This window comes from Calliphora vicina, chromosome 2 (genome assembly GCF_958450345.1).
Source record: "Calliphora vicina chromosome 2, idCalVici1.1, whole genome shotgun sequence".
Classification (NCBI taxonomy): domain Eukaryota; kingdom Metazoa; phylum Arthropoda; class Insecta; order Diptera; family Calliphoridae; genus Calliphora; species Calliphora vicina.
Genome location: NC_088781.1, coordinates 7691294 through 7714769, shown reverse-complemented (window position 1 = coordinate 7714769; position 23476 = coordinate 7691294). Strand labels below are relative to the sequence as shown.

The following is a 23476-nucleotide window of genomic DNA, read 5'->3' as shown; positions in this document are numbered from 1 at the left end:
AATATTTGTGTGTTCGCTTTTATTGATATTCACAATGAATTAAGTGAACTAAATGAGCCATGAGTTGTTATTGCTTAAAAAGACTCTTGTCGATTGAACTTTGAAAAAAAATCGATTTTGTAATTTAAAATATGGCGATAAGATTCTGACCGAATTGTCGATATATATATGCTTGTTAACCCGAACCTACACAGGAGGCTAAATCACGCATTCGTAAGAGAATATATTATTAATGCTTCTTAGCTTACGAGCAAAAACTTGATCGTTATCGAAAGCCATCATTATACAGTTCTATTTAATCTCACTTAGTTGTTTAACATTATAGTGTAAACAATAACGTTTTTTTTTGCTTTGAAAATATCGAATTTTGTACCGACGAAGCGTCATATGCGGGAAGTTTTGCTTTACTTCTTTAATTTGAATCACACCGATTGCTCACCAAATCTTATGATGAATGTGTTCCATCGGTTTCAATGTGCGAGAGATGGTTTGTGTGGTTCAGAATTGGTGATTTAGACACGGAAGACAAAGATCGACCAGACCAGCCAAAAAAATTGGAAGACTAAGAATTGGTTAAATTTTGTTGTAAAACTAAACAAAAGCTTGCAAAACCATTGGGAGCTACTCAAACAGCAATTTCAAAACGTTTGCGAGCAACAGGTTTCATCCAAAAGCAGGGTAATTTGGTTCCATATGAATTGATGCCGAGAGACCTAGAAAGACGAGACCGAAATGATGCTTGAACGCTATAAAACAAAATCATTTTTACACCGAATCATTGCTTGCGATGAAAAATGGATCCATTACGATAATCCGAAACGAAAGAGATCGTATGTAAATCCCTATGACCAACCAGCTGAATCGAAATCAAAGCCAAATATCCATGGCGCTAAGGTGGGACCAAAAGGGTCCTATCTATTATGAGCTGCAGAAATCTGACCAGATCATCACTGGGAACCTTTACCGAACGCAACTGAATATGCAGCCAGACATGAAACCGAAATATTCCATCATGACAACGCTAAGTCACCTATTAAAAACTACTTGGAAAGAAGTGGTTGTGAAATTTTGCCTCATCCACCTTATAGTCCAAACCAAGCCCCGTCCGACTACTATTTGCTTCGATCAATGAAGAACACTCCCTCTGGGACAAGCATCACTTCAGAACAGAGTATCCGAAATTGGCTTGATTACTGCTTCGCCTCAAAAGATGAGCAGTACGTTTGGCTCGGAATCCATATTTGTCAAAAATATTGGAAAAGATCATAGCTAAAAATGTCGAATTCATTAAATAAATTTACATTGTACAAATTTTTAAAAATAAAAGCTAAAAATTTTAAAAAAAAATTCCGCCTTTTTAGTAAGGGTATAATGGGTATAATAGACAAATGGGTATAAGCTGGATCCTTCTTCTAGGTAGGATTGTTGCTTTAACGAAGTACGTTTATCTGTTGAAATCCACTTTACGAAACCTTTATTTAAATGCGTGATTTATCTTAAAGATTTACTAAACTATGAGAATCAAAAACATCCCGGGGACAAGAACATTATTCGGCATTTTACACGAACACACAATATCAGGCTCGTGTCGCATTTCTCAACATAAATATTCGTTTTTGTAATCTTCGTGGATGTTCACAACCAATTAAAATGTTTTTTTTTTAGCCATCCGTATTAATTGTGCTTAGGATCTTAAAGTAAAGTTAATTGTTTAAATTTTGTAAGTGTTAAGGCTCATTTACTCGAATGTATCGTATATTAAAATGTTTATAATTACATATGCTGACATCTAACATAGTGACTATTAATAGCAGAAATTTACTTACGATTACGATATATTTGATTAAATGAGACTTTTAATCGTGTGCTCTAACAAAAAGTATAAATAATAGTGATGACAAGGATAAAGAAATAGAGAGTGATAGAGTAAGAAATGTAGTTATAAATTAAAGGCAGAATAAATTAAAGAAAATTTATATGCCAGGTGCTGGTGAATGCTAGCGAATTCATATTTTTTTTACATATACACCCCTATCGCGAATCAACATTTCACATGAAATATTTTCCCTTTTCCTTTTTTCGTTCATCAACTTTGTTCACGTGAAAAAAATTCTCCTTGTTGTGAAATTTTTAGATGGAATTTTGTAAACAATAAACAGCTGTTACGAACAAAATCAACTATTGTGAATGTAAAGTTCATCATGATATTCCCGATAGCAATTTTCCCTTCGAGGGAAATGGATATTTCAGGTGAACAAAATTTCACATGTTATTGCCGATAGGGGTGATAGAGTTTGACAATCTCAACAATGAGAGACATGTATGGAATGTCAAACTCTATATAGAAAAAGTTAATGAATTCGCTTGCATTTGCCTGAATTCGCCACTGCCACCACCTGGTATATAAATTCGCCTTGGAATAAATAGACAAGAAGAGTTGTTACCAATGTTGTAAACATAAAAGTTTGCAAATTTTTCAAAACCTTTTAAAAATTTAGTTATAAAGGAAAGTAAACAGTGGGTGTAGGGGATATTTTTTTTGTGAATAATTTTATTTAATCACTATAGTATGTATTTATATTTCAAAAAAACAATTACTTAAAAGTAAATTTCTTTTTTCTTAAGTTTCGATTACATAAAGCTTATGGTTAATTAAAACAGCTAGGTAGGTAGTTATGTATTGTATGTTTGAGTGTTTGACCGATTGACTGAGTGACTCGCTGACAGTCCGATCCAATAACAATTGGGTTTAAAATGTTTGATTTTTTTTATATTTTTTGTTTAATTTTGTTCAAAACTTTTTGTTTTATATAAAAATTTTAAAAAAACTTTTGCTGATTTATTTTTATTAAATAGATTTTTTTTGTTAGGAAATCATTGTCTTTTTTGTGGTTTGTTTTCTTTTTTTTTGGAATTTATGATTAAATATAAAATATATTTTATAGCATTAATACATAATACGTGTTTAGGTACGTTTTTATATTGACTTAGCTTTTTTCTTTTAAACTTTTTATTTCAGAAAGAAATAAAATACAAATAAAAAGTAATAATTTAAAATAAAAATTAAAAGAAATTTGTTTGCTACAAATGTAAACATTTTTAAAATACATATAACTAAAATCTAGGAAAATTAAGCCAACAATTTTAAATACTTAAAGAAAATCTTTAAAAATGTGGATGGGTATTAAATATTTAATAAAATGACTTTTGAACTTGTAAAATTGGATAATTATAAAAAAATAATTAAATTAAAATGCTGCTAATATAAAACAAATGCACATAAATGCATGCCTACTTAAAAATTAAAAAGTTATTAAAAATTAAAATTATAAAATAAAATTGTTTTAACAAATACTGATTTGCTTACACATTATTATATTATACAGAGACATATAACAAAATAGTATACTTAAAACTAATTCAAATAATAATTGTAAAAATAAAATAAAATTTAAACTTTATTAACTACAGTGCAATTATTACGTATAAAAGAAACAAAAAAAAAATTAACTACAGTGCAATAATACACATAGAAAAATAATAAAACACTTCATTTTTTGGATATAGAGAAAGAATAATTCAAGTTAAATGAATAAAATAAAATAATTAAACAGTTTAAAAGTTTAAACCTTTTCCCACTTAAAGGTGCAAATAGTAGCAAAGTAAACATACATAAGTAGTGAGTGGGGTGGCTGGTTGACTCCTTAGTAGGGATGGTAGTGATGGATGGAGGTGATAAACTTCCTTTGCTACTTGTGATAGCAGCAGAAGAGATACAAAGAATGTGTTTGCTTATTTGTTGTAAAAAGTGCATTGCATTTGTTTGTTTGGTTGTTTTTTTTTGTTAAAATTTGTAATTTTCAATTTGTAATTAAATGCAAAATTGTTTTTGTTCTGATTGGTTTTACTTTTTCAATAAGGAACTTTGTGCTTCCAATTCTTTTTCATTGGATTGTGTTAAACTACCATTTCTAATGTTGATTTTGCTACTATTTTTGGCGGGTTTCTCATTTTTAGAGCTTGACCCTGCGCCACTACCACCAAAACAAGGTAATAATTTCCTAAATAATCCCACCTCAGCATCCAAATGATGTAGATCATCGGCATTTTGCCTCTTTGTCATCTCCGGCATAATGTCGTCGAGTATCTTGAGTTCACGGCGGGTAAATATCAAATCCAATGATTTACGTATTCCAATCATAACAACCAACATCAGAGGGAACAATATGGAGGTCGATGAGAACGATTTAATCAGCCACAACACAATCAAACAAGTCAATTGAATGAGAGTGAACAGATGAACACGTTTAATGGGAACCTAAAAATACAAAGATTAAAAAACAATATTGAAATCCATAAAATGTTTAAAGAAAATCCTTACCTGTCTAAGGAACATATAGTCAGGTTGATATTTAGCCGGCATAAACATGATTAAAATCCGATCGAAGAATTGTAAACCCTTGAGCGAAGCCACACCCATATACAGGAAGACACCAAACAAAACCGGCATTGGAATGTGACACAAAATGGGTGTTAGGAATACAGACAAACCAATGGTAAGGAAAATCAGGACATGTGTAACACGCTGTTCACGAACACCCAAAAATTGTGGCTTTTCACCGGGAGCTGAGCATTCCGATTCCTTTTTCAGAGAATTAACATGATTAATACTCAAAACAGTAGCGGCCACAAACCTTTTAAAACACAGACAAAACTCAAATTAATAATTTGTTCATCAATTTACAATAAATTTTTAAATTACCAAGGCAAGCCCATAACACTGCAGATTTGTATTAGAATTGCCAAAATGAATAAATCCAAGTGATAACCACAGCCCTTCTTCAATTTATTCTCTTTGCGATTGATAATGACGGCCGTAATCTGCTGATCCATGAAGATGAGTATAGTGCCCAACATGGCGGGTACCACGGCCACAACTGCCGACCACGCCGGATTATTTTCGGTAAACGGTGGTATAAGCCAATCACGGCCGGGCAAGGTGGGTTTTAATTCATGTGGCACTTCCAGTTTGGGAGTGTCCACCTTCATATAGAAGTCCAACATGCTCATGCTGACAATGGCAATAATTACGGAGAAATCGCTGATATATTGACGTACCACAGTAGGGAAGAATAGGGCGTTTTTGAAATCTTTAAGAATTGTGGAAATGATAAAGGTGCCCAAAAACAAAATGACTGACATGAGGAATATATTTGAGGTATCTGGTTGTTCACAATCTAAGCCCACCAAAGTGCCATTGTTAACCTGTATTAAAAAAGATCCAATTATTTCTATAATTTGTTAATTAAAAATTTAAACAAAAACCTACCAGACAGTAATTTTTTTCGTATTTGGCAAAATCCAATATGGTGGCATTACTACCCGTTGGCGGAGTACAAACGCAATCATAAATATCCGTATTAACCGGAAACTTTTTACCGATTTTTAAAACATTTTCAACAGCCTGTAATAGTTACAAATCAAAAATATCACTTTAAATCCAAAGTAAAAGAGCCTGATAAAAACCCACCTTCATTATAAATATAAATGCAATAAGAGTGGCAAAGTTTTCCTCGGTGAAACGGGTTATGTAGCACACTAAAGCACTAGCATCTATGGCCGTTAGTATAAGCAATATAACTGCTATCCAAGTGCCGATCCAGAAACGGAACGTCATATAATCCCAGCCTTGTTTCAAACAAAAATCATAAACAATTGTTTCGAAAACCAGCACCGGTCCAGTGGAACCCAGAATGGTCAAAGGTTGACCCGAGAACAGACCGTAACCCATACCACACACAAATCCAGATACTAAAGATTCCATGGCAGCCATATTTTTGCCAGTGGCCTGGGACAGTAGGCCACCGAAAGTAATAATGGGAGAGAGACAGGCAAAATACAAGAAAATCCAAGAGGCCACACACTGCATGGACACAGCTTCAGTAAAGTCGGACAAATACCAAGGAACCTTGCGTTTGACATCATTTATCAAACCCCCAAACAAACGACCCGATCTCGACAAGCCCGACTCTTCTCTGAGACGTTGTTCTTCCTCTTCTTCGTCTACCTCTTCTTTGGGAACTTCTGGTGGGCGCTTGCGAATTTCTTGTGAAGGAATGGCAGCTGGAGGTTCTATGCGTATGGTGGGATCCCATTCGCCAGGAGGCAATACAGTAACCGCATCTAGAAATTCATCTATACCCGCCAATAAGTGATCACGTTTACGTGCTCTGTAGGCCACTTCATGGAAGATTTCATCGGACATAAGTGTAGCCATGGCACGGCCAATTTCATGAAAGCTACTTTGGCTACCAGGCGGACCCAGTAAAATAAAAATAAATCTAGAAAAAAAAAGAGAAAAAGAATATGACTTAAGAAATTCTATTTTTAATCTAACAAAATAGTTACCTGGTGGGAACTGGTACTTCGGTTAGATCACCCATAACGGAAGCTTCTTTTAAGCGTATAAATCCAGCCAAAGGCTTATCCAAGAATTCCACTTCACCCACCAATATATTGCTGGCCTCGGCACCGGCCGGTATTTTGCGCATAAAATTCATATTGCCACGATGATCGCTCAAATCTGTGCCACTGCTGTTGCGTTGTATCGATTGACTGCTGGGGCTTTTGATCATGTCTTCTGTTATAACGGGCACTTTATTATTTTTACGTAATTTCTTAGCTTGTTCTTTTAATATCAAATCAAATTTTACCAAAATACAACAATACAAATACAAAATTTGCAAACAAATTTAAAGTAAATTAAATTACAACAACGCAAATATAAAAAAAATTAAAATAAAATAGATCGTGCAAAATTTCGAGGATACGTGGAATTAACATAAGAAAGAAATAAATAAAAAAATTAAAATCAATATTTAAGACACTACTATTTAAATAAAAAGCCAAAAATATTACAAATTCAATACAAGGAGAATATGAATTTAAATATTTACAAAGGAACATGAAAACTTTTACAGATTTGAATGTGATATGAGAATGTGTTGAGTTAGTAGTGTAAGTTTGCAGAGAGAGGAAGAGTGATTATGATGAAAATAAAGAGAAAGCTAGTTCTAATTATTTCTAGTATTTGATATTGTTAGAGAGATTATGTATGTATGTATGTGCGTGTCAGAGTGAAAAATAGAGCCAGAATTTTGTAATGTTTAATATTTGTATCCTTAATTAATGTAAAATGTATGTATTTAGTATTTATATTTAAAAATAATACCTCATGCTTTTGTTGTTTACATATATGATTTTGAGTTTCATATTTGTTTTTGTTTGTTATACATACATATATCAATTAACTGAACCAATCGGTGTTTTCAAATTATTCACAATATTAAAGAAATATTAAGGCAAACAAACGAAAAATTTACAGAGAATCAACGAAAACAAAAATTATATATAGATAAATATGTCTTCAATTTCAACAATAACGTTCTTTTTTTGTTATACAAAAAATGTTGGAAATTTATATGTAGGTTTTTACCATTTGGCACGACTAGGTTTTTTGAAGATTTAGTGCCACCTGGTACAGTTAAGAAACGTCCAGCCATGGCACTGATGTCATCACTTTTATTTCCATTCGTACTGGCCGTAAGTGATAGGGGTGATGTTGCTGTCAAACCCGGTGCTGATGAGAAACTATGATCTTCCACTAGAATGGGGTGTTTTTTTATTTTTGTTTAGGTTTTTTATAGTTTGTTGTTATGTGCGATCAAATTTATTAAATAACTTTAATACAAAATGTTTGCATATTAGAAATATCATTTAGTTTTTTTAAAGCCTTCTCAATTATCATGAAAAATTTTATAATACAATTTGAAGTTGAAATTATTGAATGAATAACACGATCGGGAATTTAAATAGTGATAATTACATATTTTGAATTTTAAAACATGTGAGGGAGGGCTCTATTTACAAAATGGTTTATTATACAGGGATTTTGTTGATAATTAACTGAAAAGTATACAAGGTTAAGATTGAATCTTAAAATTCCATTACCAAAAAATAATTTATAAAATAGGTTTACAATTTTTAAGGTTAAACCTCCAAAACTGGCACCTTACAAACAAATTTACATAGTTTTCAATACTAATTCAAGTTCTTCAGTCAGTACTAGAAAGATCACTTGCCGGTAATTTTGATTAGTCAAATCCAGTATTATCTTTTACTTTTTTCACGAATTAACAGATTATTTTATTGTCTTTTGAAGAACAGTGGGAATTTAATCACAGAGACTATGTTCGTACAGGCTGATCTATATTTATCTCTCTGAAGTACTTTTATTATTATAACGCAGATTCCGAGTGATTGTTTTTTGGATCTGACTACTTTCATTAACGAAAAAGAACTCATTGAAAAGGTTAACGAAATAGTGAATTTTGAAACCCAAATTTACTAACGTTTAAAAATTGGTGGTACAATATCGTTACACAAGATCGCCTTGCGGTTGACTATAGCTACAAATATAAAGTAGTAACTTGCTTAAAACTAGTACCGATCAGATTCGGTACCAAAGTCACAAAAATTCAAGCACTTGACAATTTTGTTGGAATTTGACTTGAATGCAAATATAATTATCTTTTAACACTTGAAAAATATTTGAAAAAATTAAATATTTTTCAAACAAAAAACAAATGGCTTGAATTTATGTTGCCTTTTTACAGGAGAATGCTATTGAAATAAAGTGTAATACAACTTTAATCCAATAGCTTGACTATAATTCAAGGCTTGAATTTCACTTGCTTTCAACTGGAATTCCAGTAAAAATGATTATAAAATAGGCGAAATAAATAGTATGAACATTTTGTTTAAATATTATGATTATATTTAACCAAATCTATATTGTGATCCAAATTGGAAACTTCTCGAAAACATCCTAAGAAAAAAGGTCACCGAAAGTTTGTAATTAAATGGAATAAATATTTGTAAGGGAATTTCATTCATAATTCTGAATTCTAAATGAAAGTCCGGAGGAAAAGAGAACATGTCAGTTAGCGGGATTAAACAAATTAATATTCAAAACTGAACCAGTACTCTTTAGTTTAGTTCTGAAACCATTCACATAGTGACTAAATGGTGTTAATTTTCCTCAACTAGAATTATGCCATAATAAATGTAAAATAGTAGAACCGATTTCATATATAGAGTCATGACTATTAGTACATCTTGGTTCTAAAATTTACTAATGCGCATACAATGGAATTGAACCTTGCTTGCCATTTTTTAGTTCCATAAATACTGAAATATACAAAAAATAATGTCGGTTTGATTTATTTATTATAATCATAATAAACATTCTGCAATGAATTTTCAAAAATGTTTTATTTGAGAGTGAACTTCTTGAATATTATAAGCCCAGTTTCAGAACATCATTTATTCCATAGCCTTTTTGCTCTATTCGTTCCAGGATTCTTTTAATTTATTAGATACTTATTGAACTTTATGACCTCTAGGGAAACATATTTGTAAAATGTACCTACACGCAGAGAAAAAATATAATTGGGCATGGTTACTGTAACCATTAATATAGTCACAGTAACCATTTACATGATTGTGGTAACCATAATATGATTAATTTACGATTCACATGATTGTATCAACCATATATATGGTTACAGTAAACAAATATATGTTTGTGGCAACCATATTTATGATGAATAATTTTATCATAATATGTTGTTCTCAGATTATGATAAGCCTTACGACGAGAGCACCATAATATGATAAGTCCTTCATCATATGAATGGTTGTCACAAACATATATTTGTTTACTGTAACCATATATATGGTTGATACAATCATGTGAATCGTAAATTAACCATATTATGGTTACCACAATCATGTAAATGGTTACTGTGACTATAATATAGTTAAAAACCTTGTAACAATATTGAAATGGTTACAGTAACCATGCCCAACTATATTTTTTCTCTACGTGTACATTGTAAAATGTACCTGATTCTGAATTAGTTGAATTTTGATTTAAGCACTTTTCTTTTTCTATCTATTTTGAACTAACAAACTATACAAGTTTTCATTCTGAAATACATCTCAAATATATTTTGTTTAAAACAAGAAAGAGAGCTATATTCGGCTGTGCCGAATCTTATACCCTTCACCATATTATACTTGAAAAAAATTTTCGAATTGTTTTTTTAAATTTAATAATTTTTTTTTGTTTTTTCAAGTTTTGTTTTGGTCCAACTTACTATGGTCTTATATACGTCGTTGCAAAGGTCTTTGAAATATCTTTCATTATATATCCATATAGTCTATATTAATGACTTAGTAATCCAGATATAGGTCAAAAATCGAGGTTGTACTGTTTTTTTTCTTATATCTCACCCATTTGTGAACCGATTTTCTCATTTTAAGTAGCAACCGAGCCGGAAGAATTCCGGAGATATTGATATATGAATCGTGTATGTAAGTTATTTGGGGGCTTCGGAAAGTTGATTTCAAGAGACGGACAGACAGACAGACAGACAGACGGACATGGCTTAATCGACTCCGCTATCTATAAGGATTTAGAATATATATTCCTTATAGGGTCGGAAAATGATATTGTGGAAATTACAAACGGAATAACAAACTTATATATACCCTTCTCACGAAGGTGAAGAGTATACAAATGTATTGTGTTATTGGTAGAACAATTAAGCAAAATGTGTGTTACACTTTTTATTGAAGCAGTCCTTAATTACAATAATCTAGTTTATTTCTCGGACACCCCTTAATTTAAACAAATACATTTTACAGATCCTATTCGTGTTTAAACTAAGTTTAACCTACAAATTTAATCGACTAGTGTTTGAACTAAGTTTAGCCTTTAATTTAATCAACTAACTCCCAGTAACACGAAGTCTGGTTATGTTTTAACTTATAATTATACTGACAGTTTTCATACATTTCATAATTTTAACTGACTGTATAACTATTAGTTAAGGCATAACCAGACTTCGTGTTAATGTGGGTAAGCCTTTAACCATAGAGAATTATACATAGAGACGAGACACTCCGAATTGTCAAACAAAAATACAACAAATCATATGTCTGATACAACAACAAAATATATATAGGTTTTTGACAACAGACTTAGGTTTTTGACAATTACGTCTGTCTCTATGTTACCCTATGCCCTTAACTCTCAACTTGCAGTTAGAACTAATCATTTTTAAAATGATAATTTTTAATAAAAACCTAACTTAAAGTTAACAAGTTAGGTTTTTATTGCTAATTGGGAAAGGGCTAAGTACTAAATCAATAGTGGTTTAGGCATTGCTTTTTAGAAATAATTTATAATTTTAAGACAGTTTAAACTTAAAAAATGTTTATTAAATTAACCAATCGTTTTTAAATTTTTTAAAACCGAAACCTCGGTTTTGAATTTGGAAGTTTTTTTGTTGGAACTCTGGTTTAATTAAACTGAATATCTGTAAATCTTTGATGCACACAATATGTAATTTAATGCTTAAGGAACTAAGTGGAATTCTCCAAAAAGTTAATTTGTCAATTGGTTTAAAACCAGCTGATAGTGTGTTAACTAGTTATCAAACAATAACTTGTAAAGACAGACCCCCATTTTCTCAACCTCAACTGACAGTTCTCATACAAAAAAAATGTTAATTGGAGGTTTATCGTTACGAAAAACTATAACCAGATATTGAGAAAATGGGGGAAAGAGAGAGAGAACAAACTGTTTATCAGATAACTAAAATTATGTTTAAACTTTCTTTAATCTTGTACTGATCTTATAACGATTTAATAGCTTATACTAAAAACTCTATTAGAAGTTAAACTTTAACCGTGAACTACAAAACTGTTAAGAGTCTATTACATAAAATTAACTTTGTAATTAATAAGGATACGTTGAAAAGATCATTAGTAAATGGATAAAAACACATATTTTACAGAATAAGCTTAGATATGTAGTTGTTTCTAAAAGTACACAAAACGAAAATAATACAAATATTTAGTAAAATAGTTGTTTTTTCCAAATGCAAATTGACAAATAAGATCCACCAAAGTTGAAACATTTAAAGTTATATATACAAATATATAGAAGTTTGATATTTTGAAAAAGAGACAAATAGGGTACAATGGCAAAGAATAGCGGAAATTAGAAAATTAAACAGGATAGAAAGAGTTTAAGAGATAAATATATTGCAGAAGATATTAAGAGAACATGTATATTGAAAGTGTTTTTTTTTTAAATATTATTAAAGAGAATAGAAATAAAAAACTGTATAAATTTATATAAATAGCTATTGAGTAAATGTTAAATTTAAAGTGTTTTTTTTTTAGGTTAAATGTAGTATTAAGTATTATTATGTATTATTAACAAAACCTTTGTTATGTTTGTTAGTTGGAAATCCATGAGAAGAACTACAACTAGCTTGACTGTTTTGGGAGGCTGTTGAAGCCCCCGCATGAAACCAGGTGGTAACACCAATGTTTCCCAGATGAGTGGTGGCAATGTGACCAAAATCAGCTAAATTAATTATAATAACATGAATGGATATATAGATACAAATGTAGCAAAACAAATTTATTACAATTATTCAATTGTTGGCACGGAGTCATATGATTTATCACAGCAATTGAGTGGCAGAGAGTAAAATTGACTGAGTCATAATCATATGACTCTGTTGTGATTAAATAGATGAATTCTCAATGATCAACGCACATGATTTATACAATACTTATTTCAATAAATGATGGGGTGAATGGGAATTGGCTTCTAGTTACTAGTTACATTGATAATGCGGCTGCTGCTGATGTTGATAATGAGGTGAATGATAAATGAGAGGTGAAGAGAATAGGCTGCTGCTTGAGAATAAATTTTATTTGGAGCCATTTCTTAACTAAATACTCTTATACTCAAAGCGTTTGCTTAAATTGGAAAGAAAGTGCTCTGTAATTTCAATTTACAGGTGTTACAAAATTAAATTTTTACCATTTTCAATTGGAAGTAAAATTATACAAATTATGGGAAAAGTTACGGAATATTTTTAATTGAAAAAAGCTTGCATTTTTTTAAGCAATATTTTTTAAAATAGTAATAGATTGTTGAAATATTGTATGATTGTACCTGTTGGTACAGCGAGATAACCACCTCGCTGATCTCTACTGGTGGCAAATTGTAGCTGTGAACTGCTGTCTAGCCCTGTTGAGGACACGTTCACATGCAAAGAGTGTGTAGAGGCATGTAAATCTTTGATACAACATATGAAAATTCAATTAGTTTAGTTTAGTTTTTTATTCATTGTTAGTAATTTCAAATCCCACCTACAAGATGCTACTAATTAAGTACTATTTTCTTATGAATAGCAGTGTAGTTTAAACGGACTTTAAATATACTTTACTCTAACCAAATTCTAAGAGCTACTAAGAGTAACTAAATACTTTTCGCTGTAATCCATGACTAAAACTGTTTGCAACTGAGAATTTTTGGGGAAGATATTAGTTAGTATGATAAATAGATCGATCGTTCTAACAATAGTAATGAAAAATGTTAATGATTTTGATTTAATTTTTTCTAAATACATATGTAGTAGCTTTAAATAACACAATCAATGAATTTTAATGAACTTTGTCTGACAAAAGCTTATTTTTTTTTGTAATGATTTTGAGATTAATGTATTTCTAAAACAAAAATAAAAAACACCAACACCATCATGAGTGTTAGTTTTTCTTTTATTTTTTTTATTGGCTTTTTAAAAAAGAACCAAAATTAACTTACTTTTCGATGATGACTGATTGCGACCAATGTCTGCCAATGAGCGTATTATTGGCAATTTGGTTTTCTTATTGTACTCATGCTGATGACGATGACGCCTTAAAAGAGCGTCCTTAACTTTATCACGTGATTCGGCCGGCAGGGCTCTGGCATTGACCATGTGCTCACAGGCTAAATCTGCTATTAAATCCAAATTATTGGCTTCCATGTCAAGTATCACTGAGCCGTTTAACAGTAGGCTACGCAATTCAAACAATGAATGCAATGACAAAGTGGCCACATGTGGCTTTGACCAACGATTACCGCCCTCTTCAACATCCTCCTCGAACTTAATCCATCTGGCTGTTTCTTTCCATTCGATTTCGTCACCTTCTTTAACCAACGTTAAATACTCGGAGAATAGGGGATGTGATACGTGTGTCCCATCGTCGGCATCTTCGCCCAATATGAATTGCACACGTTGTGCCGGTGGGGTTACTAGAGAGAGATAGGAAAAGAAAATTAATTAAAAAACAAATTTAACATAAACTTTTCAACTTAACAAGCTGATAATATATGCTCGTTGTAATATAATCTTGTTGTGTTTCAAACAATTAACTAATTGTTTTATTTTAATGTGTTTGTGCAATTTATATTGCATGTCTAATAATAATTTTCGCAAATTTCAATTTCAAGTTTAAGTATTTTACTAAGTAACTGCTTTTGTAGTTTAGTTAATTTCTAATAGTACGCATAAAGTAAATTTACATAGATATTAAAAAAAGTGGTTAGCTAAGGAAATTTGTGCAACTTAACATTTTATTTTATAATTTCGAATTCGTTTGGAATAATTTTTTTCAAAGGTAATTTCTCTATTTCGTTTTAAGATTGTGTTTTCAAAATCATTTTAAATTTATTGCCTTTTTCATTTGTTTAATTTTCTTTTACAGATTCCAAACTGGTGTATAGAAGAGTTTCAAATAGGTAAGTCAACATTATTTGTAATTGGAGCAAAATAAACATAATAAAATTTCGCCCAAAACTTACACAACTTGAAATATTACATAGGAAAATAACCGACCATGTTCGGCATCTGATAGCTATAAATGTCGATCACGTCTTTAATCACTGAATCGATTTAATAAATGAAATAATATTGAAGATAATTCACTCAAATTGGCAAATAAGCTTTTTACAAATACAAACGTCTTCCCTAAATAGCTCTTTATTCTGGATCGTTATATAAGAGATATGAAAAAACCAGAACAACCTCTATTTTTGATCTATATCTGGATTAGTAAGTCATTATAGAAACAATATAATAATTTAATTTTTAGAAAAAAACATTTAATTTTTTTTTTAATTTTTTAATTAAAAAGATTTTTTTTAAAAATTTAATTTTTTTCTAATTTTTTTTTAATTTAAAAAAAAAAAATTTTAATTTATAAAAATTTTTTTTTTTTAAATTAAAAAAATATTTTACAAAAAAAATAAAAAATTAAATTTTGAAAAAAAATCTTTTTAACTAAAAAATTTAAATGTTTTTAGAAAAAAATTTTCATTTCCCGGGAAATCGGGATTTATTTTGAAATTTTAAAAAATCCAATAAAAATTAAATATAAAGATATAAACTGACTCGATTTCTAATTTTTGTTATATATCAATTATATATATGGGGGATTTCATGTCAAATGAACCAATTTTTAAAATCGATGTCTTCCGATCGGGATGAAATTTGCACCAAGGTTAGCCTGGATAGTAATTAATAGTAATTCAGATACAATTTTTCAACAAGATCGGTCAAGAACTCTCTGAGTTATAGGGGGTCAAAATTTGACATTTTGGTCAAACATGTGTTTTTTCTCATCCATGTAACTTATTACCTATTGTACTTAGCAAAATGTGTCCCAAATAATTTAGATAGCTATTTCTTCAATCTTTCGAAAAAAAATATTTAAATAAAAAATTTTTAATATTTTTTTCCGGAATCAAAAACTTTTTTTTTAAAAAAAGCTTAGATATTTTCCTGGAAGACCTATTTGGTCGCTTAGTGGGATGCAAGTTCGATATCTCTCAAAATAAATGTTTTTTAACTCAAAACAAGCTATTTTTGACAAAATCAAAAATTTGTTGACATTTTTTTTTTTCAAAATGGTCCCTTTTTTTATTTATTTTTTTGCTCAAAAGAAAGCTTATGTCTTTTACTTGAAGACCTTTTTAGTCGCTTAGTGGCTAATTTTTTAAATTTTTTTGCAAAATCGAACTTTTTTAAAAAATGTGCCCTTTTTTAAAATTTTTTTTCGCTCAAAAGAAAGCTTAGTTCCATTCCTTTAAGAGCGTGTTAGTCGCTAAATGGGATGCGAGTGGGATATATATCAAAATAAATGTTTTGTAACTCAAGATATACAATTTTTGATTTTTTTTGGAAAAATCAAAAACTTTTTTGACCTTTTTTTTTCCAAAATGGTCCCTTTTTTATTTTTTTTTGCTCAAAAGAAAGCTTAGGTCTATTCCTTTATGAGCTTTTTGGTCTCGTAGTGGGATTCGAGTGGGATATACATATGTATATCAAAATAAATGTTTTAACTCAAAAATTGTATGTCTTGTCCTTGGTGCAAATTTCATCCCGATCGAAAGACATCGATTTTAAAAATTGGTTCTCTTGACATATATACAATATATATATACAATTTCCATTAGATTTTGTTTTACCTTCATTAGAGTCCAATTAATTCTGTCAATTCACAAAAAATAAATATTTTTTTTAATTTTGAATTGGCAATGTTTTGCTTATTAAATCAATATAAAGTAAAGTGTTAATTAAAACATGAAAATGCAAATTACTAAAATAATTCTACTTTCGATCGGAGTAGAATTCTGTGACAGCCCAGAACATTCATGAGTTTTTGGAATATTTTGAATAATGAACTTGTTATTGGTCTAATTGGGTTAAATCTTTTTTGTGGTATGAATATTCTGCATTTCTTTATTCATCTTTTAGTCAAGTTCAAAAAAATCCATATATATAAATTAATTCGTAGTGAATTCTTTAAGAGATCAAATTTAATTTTACTTTGGAAATTGTATTAAGATTTAATTCCTTAAAGTCTTTGTATGTAACAGAAATATAATATAAATATTTGCTTTGTGAATTTAATAAGAGCAAAAACCTTAAATTGTTTAAAAATTTCACAGAAACTTATTTTTACAATTTCTTTATAATTAAAACAGTGTGAAACCATTTCGACACTAATAACATTTTTGCAATTTTCCGAAAAAGAAAAATCCCTTTCTGTTGTGACACTTTTGAAGAACTTCACAAGCATCGTTTTCATTTTAAAATCCCAAGAAAACTGTAAGTGGTGCGGTCACAAATCCCTTTACCACAAACTCCCATAACATTAATAATGAAAATGTTTTATTTTATTCAATTTCGTTTCTCCTCTTACTTTAACATACTACATACATATGTATGTAGTTATGTATGTATACGAATTTATTTAATAAAAAAATATGTTTTGTTTCGATCAAATGTGTATATTTTTCAATCTATTATTCCTTACCTGGTCGTTCCACCTCCGGTTGTCTTTCATCGCCGCTACTCTCGCTTTTGCTGTGATGATGTTTGCGTCGTCTTTGTGAGTGGCGTCGACCGCCAGGTACATGTACGCCCACATAAACCGAATGTGCTCGATGTCCTGGAAAAACACCAAACAAATAAGACATTTTAATTATGGCAAATAAAATAAAATTACTTTCTTATAGATGTAATTAACAATTTACTTAATATTGTTTATTTATTTAACAAAGACAAGTAAAATAAAAAAACACTTTCAGCACAAGACACATGTGGCAGAAAGAAATAATATATATAAAGACATTATTTGCTTAATATATAAGTACATACATATATGAGTAAACGAATACATAAGTAAATACATACAATATCCCAGCAATTCTAGGAGACTGTCCAGAACAAGTGACAACTAGTTACATAAATAGTTACGTAACTAGTTATTTTAACACGTCCCTTTTTGATTACAATGAGACTGTCAGACATACCGGTTACATAGAGCCTGTTACCTTACTAGCTACCTAACTGGTAACTTGATCAGCTACATAACTTTTTTTTTAACATGTAAGGGTGCTAACTGACCGTAAATATTTACTTTAAAAGACAGCTCATAAACAGTCCAATAACCGATTGCTTGTAAACAAATCTTCCTCCGACAACTCGTCATTAGATTACTTCAAAAAGAAAATAAACTGTATGAGAATTATATGAACACAATTGGTAAAAAACCAGTTTGTAAGAATTACTTACAAAAAATGCAGTATACAATTAACATTTAAAGTGACTACACTCTATATTGCTTAGAGACAGTACAGTGTCAATTGACTTCACGCTAGATTACCTGGGATGTATAAAGCAATCAATTGACTTCTCTCTGCACTAAAAAGAGCACATACGTTTCAAATGACCAAAAATATATATAATGGAGTCAGCCATGGGATCAGACATTAGTGACAATTGCTGTCTACACGCAGAGAAAAAATATAGTTGGGCATGGTTACTGTAACCATTTCAATATTGTTACAAGTTTTTTTTTAACCATATTATAATCACTGTAACCATTTACATGATTGTGGTAACCATAATATGATTAATTTACGATTCACATGATTGTATCAACCATATATATGGTTATAGTAAACAAATATATGTTTGTGACAACCATTCATATGATGAAGGACTTATCATATTATGTTGCTCTCGGCAACAACATATTATGATAAAATTATTCATCATAAATATGGTTGCCACAAACATATATTTGTTTACTGTAACCATATATATGGTTGATACAATCATGTGAATCATAAATTAACCATATTATGGTTACCACAATCATGTAAATGGTTACTGTGACTATAATATTGTTAAACATCTTGTAACACTATTTAAATGGTTACAGTAACCATGCCCAATTATATTTGTTCTATGCGTGCATAAGGGAAACATTGCCTACCTCCTTAACTGCTGGGATATGCATATGTATTTATTTATTATCTGTTGGCTAAGCGTGTTACTAAAATTTTAATATAATAGACATATGGGCGACAAAAGATTAAAATTTATTTATTTCTTTGTCAGGGTCTTTAAAGTATTTAATCGCTAACATTTCATTTTCTGCAACATTTAAATACACATACATTTTTATAAAATACTGTTTTACAGAAATTACATTCATATTAAACAACTTAAAGGCCTTTAAATCAGTTTTGAAAAGTTAAATCTTTGAAAATTCTGTTTTCACGTGATTTTTCGATTTCTTATAATGCTGTTGCTATAAATTACTTATGTATTGCTAGAGTTCTAGCATCTTTGGCGATAAGTTTTTTTTTTAAATATTTACTTTCATCAAGCCATTTTCTCAATAAATGTAAACAGAGATAATGGAAATCGTTTTACTTAAAATGACTAATTTAATGCAAGTGTAATCAATATTTCATTTTTATAAAGTGGACAATATAAACTTATGTATATGTAATATTCCAAAGTCATGCTTTTTACTTGTAAATAAGACTGTTTGCAACTATCTCTTTAATTTCATTTAAGCCTTATATTATAGTACATTTCCACTTACATGATTTGGGTCAAAGCACTTGATTTGTTACACAATTTTCCATACATTTTACACATAAGCAAAACAATTCAAAAAAAAAAATGGTGTATACAACATTGTAATGTGTCTTCGCTTATTTGTGTCTTAGCTAAATGATATTTTGTTTAGTAAATACAACATGCTGAATTTGTAATTTTACAAAACAAAATAATATGAAAATTGAATCACAGCACAGCCCTAATATAATTCTATCTTAACATATTATAAATCCATCTCAACCATAATATGGTTATGACAAAACATGAAACAATATTATAAAGACTGAGCCCAAACTGATTATGATTCCAGTTCAATCATAACATGATTATTTTATATGGCCACATTACGGAATATTTGTGATAATATAAGTATTATAAGTATAACAAATTTGTCCGTAATCATCATAATTTAGTTGTAGTTGGAAAAATCAATAATATTGCCAACCATATGGCGACAATAATTTTTCAATATATTCAATAAAAGCTGATCGTAGACTGTTTCTCGAAATGCACTATTTGCAATTCTCAATGTCTTTTCATTGAAATATGATAAAAAATTATGGTTTGTATATTGTTCAAGAACTTAATACTTAATGAAACTTCCAGCCTGGAAGTATGGAGCTTGACTTCAAAATCCACTTATAAACATGTTTGAAAAAGTTTAGTTTTATTAAAAGCTCGAGTGACTTTTTTACCTCAGACAAAAGACTTGGAATATCTTTCAAAAAACACTTAAAACTGATTTATATTTTGTTTTAAAATATATCAAAAAACGCAGTTTTATTTAAAAACAAGTAAGAAACACCAATTATGGACCAATCGCAATAAAATTAGGTGACTTCTGTATATATGAAACCTATTTGTGTTGAATTTTATTAAAATACCAAAATTTTTAAGAAATCTACACTCATTAAAATGATTTTCGGAAGTGGGCATTATATGGGAGCTATGACTAATTATGGACCGATCGTTATAAAATTTAGTGACATGATTTTTATATATATATAAATTATTTGTGTTGAGTTTTATAAGAATACCAATATTTTTAAGAGATTATGCTAGTTAAAGTGATTTTCGGAAGTGGGCCTATATGGTAGCTATGACTAATTGTGGACCGATCATTACAAAAATTTGGTGAGCCGAGTTTGACTTATATAAAACTTATTTTTGCAGAATTGGATATCTATATAACTAAGGTATTTATGAAAGCTTAACTATTTTCAGATAGGGCAATCGTATGGGGGTTAGGAGAAATAATGGACCGATTCTTACCAAATTCAATAGACTTCGTCCTAGAATTGTAATAGAAGAGCTTGTACCAAATTTTATCGAATTATCTTTTGAAATGCGACCTGTAGTTTGATTACAAGGTTTACATGGACCGACGGACATCGCAAAATCGACTCAGAAAGCCAAATATCTATTATTTGATACGGAAAGTTGATTTCAACATACACGCAGAAAAAAAATATAGTTGGGCATGGTTACTGTAACCATTACAATATTGTAATGGTTACAGTAACCATGCCTTAAGCCGAGAGCAACATAATATGATAAGTCCTTCATCATATAAATGGTTGCCACAAACATATATTTGTTTACTGTAACCATATATATGGTTGATACAATCATGTGAATCATAAATTAACCATATTATGGTTACCACAATCATGTAAATAGTTACTGTGACTATAATATTGTTAAAAATCTTGTAACACTATTTAAATGGCTCCAGTAACCATGCCCAATTATATTTTTTCTCCGCGTGTACAGACGGACATGGCTATATCGACTCCGCTATCTATAACGATCCAGAATATATATATACTTTGTGGGGTGGCAAATGAAGAATGTAGAATTTACAAGCGGAATATCAAACTTATAATATACCCTTGCCGCTCATGGTGAAGGGTATACAAATTTAAGAATAACATTAACATTTTTGTCAACAAATACACACATTTCAAAATATTGACTTTGAGAATTTGTAGAAATTAGGTGAATCAAGATAATTTAATAAAATGTTTATGTTTAAAAAAGCTTTCTCTTTTATAAAAGTTACCTAAATCATTGCACACTTGTAATAATTATGATCTCTAAATGAAAGATTCGAAAGAACTAGTTCTTAAACTCAAATTTTATCGCTAACCATTCCATTAATGAATTTATTACGTATTAATTCATAGGCCTAATTCCTTAGTACTTTATATGTATTGAATTAATTTCATTTGGAAATCATGAATTAATTCTTTATTGAATGATTGTTGTGAATGACTAGACAATTTTTTCAATTCGTTTTGTGCAGGAAAAATATTTTCATTTAATTTGGATTAGATGTGAATTAACAAACATTTACCCATTCAATGTTTGAATGAATTGTATTAGAAATTAAATCAACAATTAATGAATTCAATTGAAATAAAAGCCATTGGATGAAGCTAAAGAATTTGTTTTACTGGGCATGGTTTTATGAAATGAGTTGCTGACATTTTTAATTCTGAATTAAGATTTTAGTGAATTAAATTAATTTGGTTTATGTTTCTCACAATCGTGCGATTTAAATTTGACAGCCTATAGTTTATACTATATTCCAACAGGCTATTTAAAGGTATAATTTTCTAATAGTTTAATTCCTTCTCTACAGTTCCTATATACATACATTATTTTTCAAACTGACTGTAGTTTAGAAGATACAATATCTACAAAACAATCGAATATGTACAGTGGTGTCGCACTGTAGGTCGATTTTGTTGTATATTAAAGTTGTAAATAGTTTTGCCGCAATAATTATAAATTCAATTGCTACACACTCATTAAATATTAATTTTATTTATAGTAAACATTTCAATAAATTAATATTCAACCAATATAGCGATCGTATGCAAATAAATATAATTTTTTATAATAAATTAAATATTGTTGACATAAATACGGGTATTATTACAAACGGCCTAAAACCTGCTCTGTCATGCAAGTATCTCTCTCTGTATGTATGTAAGTTATAATAATTATATTCAAATTACTAATACGTCATGTAGCACACTTATTGATGGGGCTACACTCAAACAAATAAATTTGTTACAACATAAAATCATAGTTATTAAAGTGTTTAACATGTAAATTGAGTAAAAAAAATAAATTAATTGAGTAAAGCTAAGAGTTAAATTATTTACAATATCAGAATTAAAATTAATGGAAACTGAGTTTAATTTTTATTAAAACATAAAGTTTATTAAGCTAATTTGATTTTTATTAAAACCTAAGAGTTTTTTAAAACAATTTATTAACTTTCAACATTTTCGTTGGTGTTAAAACTGTTACAACTTTGTACATTAAAATAGCTTTAGTTCAAATCAAGGTTATTTTTAAATATCACAGTTTTAATTGCATTTTACTAAATTTGATTAAATATTGGGCGGTAAATAAACACTCTGCTACTCACTTCATTTTCAACAAACCCTCTAACTTACGCACCAAATATTATCAAAAATAAAGCTGTTGCATGACATGAAATTGTTTGTAAGTAAGTTTTTTGTTAAATTTTATGTTTGACCAAGAAAAAAAATCAACAAAATGTAAAACTACAAAAAAATATGAAGAAAAATTACCATAAATGATGGTCTGGTTTAACAGGTCTCTGGTGTTAAATTTGTTTCTACTTAATTTAAACATACTAAACACATATTTTTTTACCACATGACACAATGACACTGATGTATACATTGTTGTTGGAGTGTAAAGTTACATTATTTACATACATTTAACACATCGGAGTATGAAATGTAGCAGCAAATGCTGCTAATGTAACTCATGGTAGGTCTCATATTGTTTGGCATTTTTATTTTATTTTAATATAAGAAGTAAGGTTTGGTTTTGTGTTACAATGTAAACAATTTGCTTGAAATTTGTTAATGAATTGAACAAATTATAAACAAATATTATAAAAAACTTTTTCTCACGACTAATTTGATTTGTTGTTAAGTGATGATTTTATATTCTACAAAAAATGTATAAATAAAATTTAGGGGGTAAATTTGTAAAACACTTTATTTTAATATTTTCAATGAAATTTTTTAAAGTGA

General features: G+C 29.5%; 1 protein-coding gene across 6 annotated transcripts in view; it reads right to left on the bottom strand.

Moving 5' to 3' along the window:
* Positions 1–2533: 2533 nt before the first annotated feature.
* The window catches only part of Ndae1 (Na[+]-driven anion exchanger 1), a 34997-nt gene continuing 14054 nt past the window's right edge, over positions 2534–23476 (bottom strand). The window contains exons 3-12 of one of the 6 annotated variants that reach the window (XM_065502193.1): positions 17293–17427; positions 13754–14227; positions 13103–13225; positions 7496–7663; positions 6409–6640; positions 5531–6341; positions 5330–5464; positions 4763–5265; positions 4382–4694; positions 2534–4318 (exon numbers count right to left, since the gene is read on the bottom strand). In XM_065502193.1, coding sequence (XP_065358265.1) covers positions 3905–4318; positions 4382–4694; positions 4763–5265; positions 5330–5464; positions 5531–6341; positions 6409–6640; positions 7496–7663; positions 13103–13225; positions 13754–14227; positions 17293–17427 — 3308 coding nt within the window. In that variant the 3' untranslated portion in view covers positions 2534–3904. Of the gene's footprint in view, positions 4319–4381; positions 4695–4762; positions 5266–5329; positions 5465–5530; positions 6342–6408; positions 6689–7495; positions 7664–12358; positions 12503–13102; positions 13226–13753; positions 14228–17292; positions 17428–23476 lie in introns of all 6 variants that reach the window. The other 5 variants (XM_065502190.1, XM_065502189.1, XM_065502188.1 and 2 more) reach the window with 5 other exon arrangements.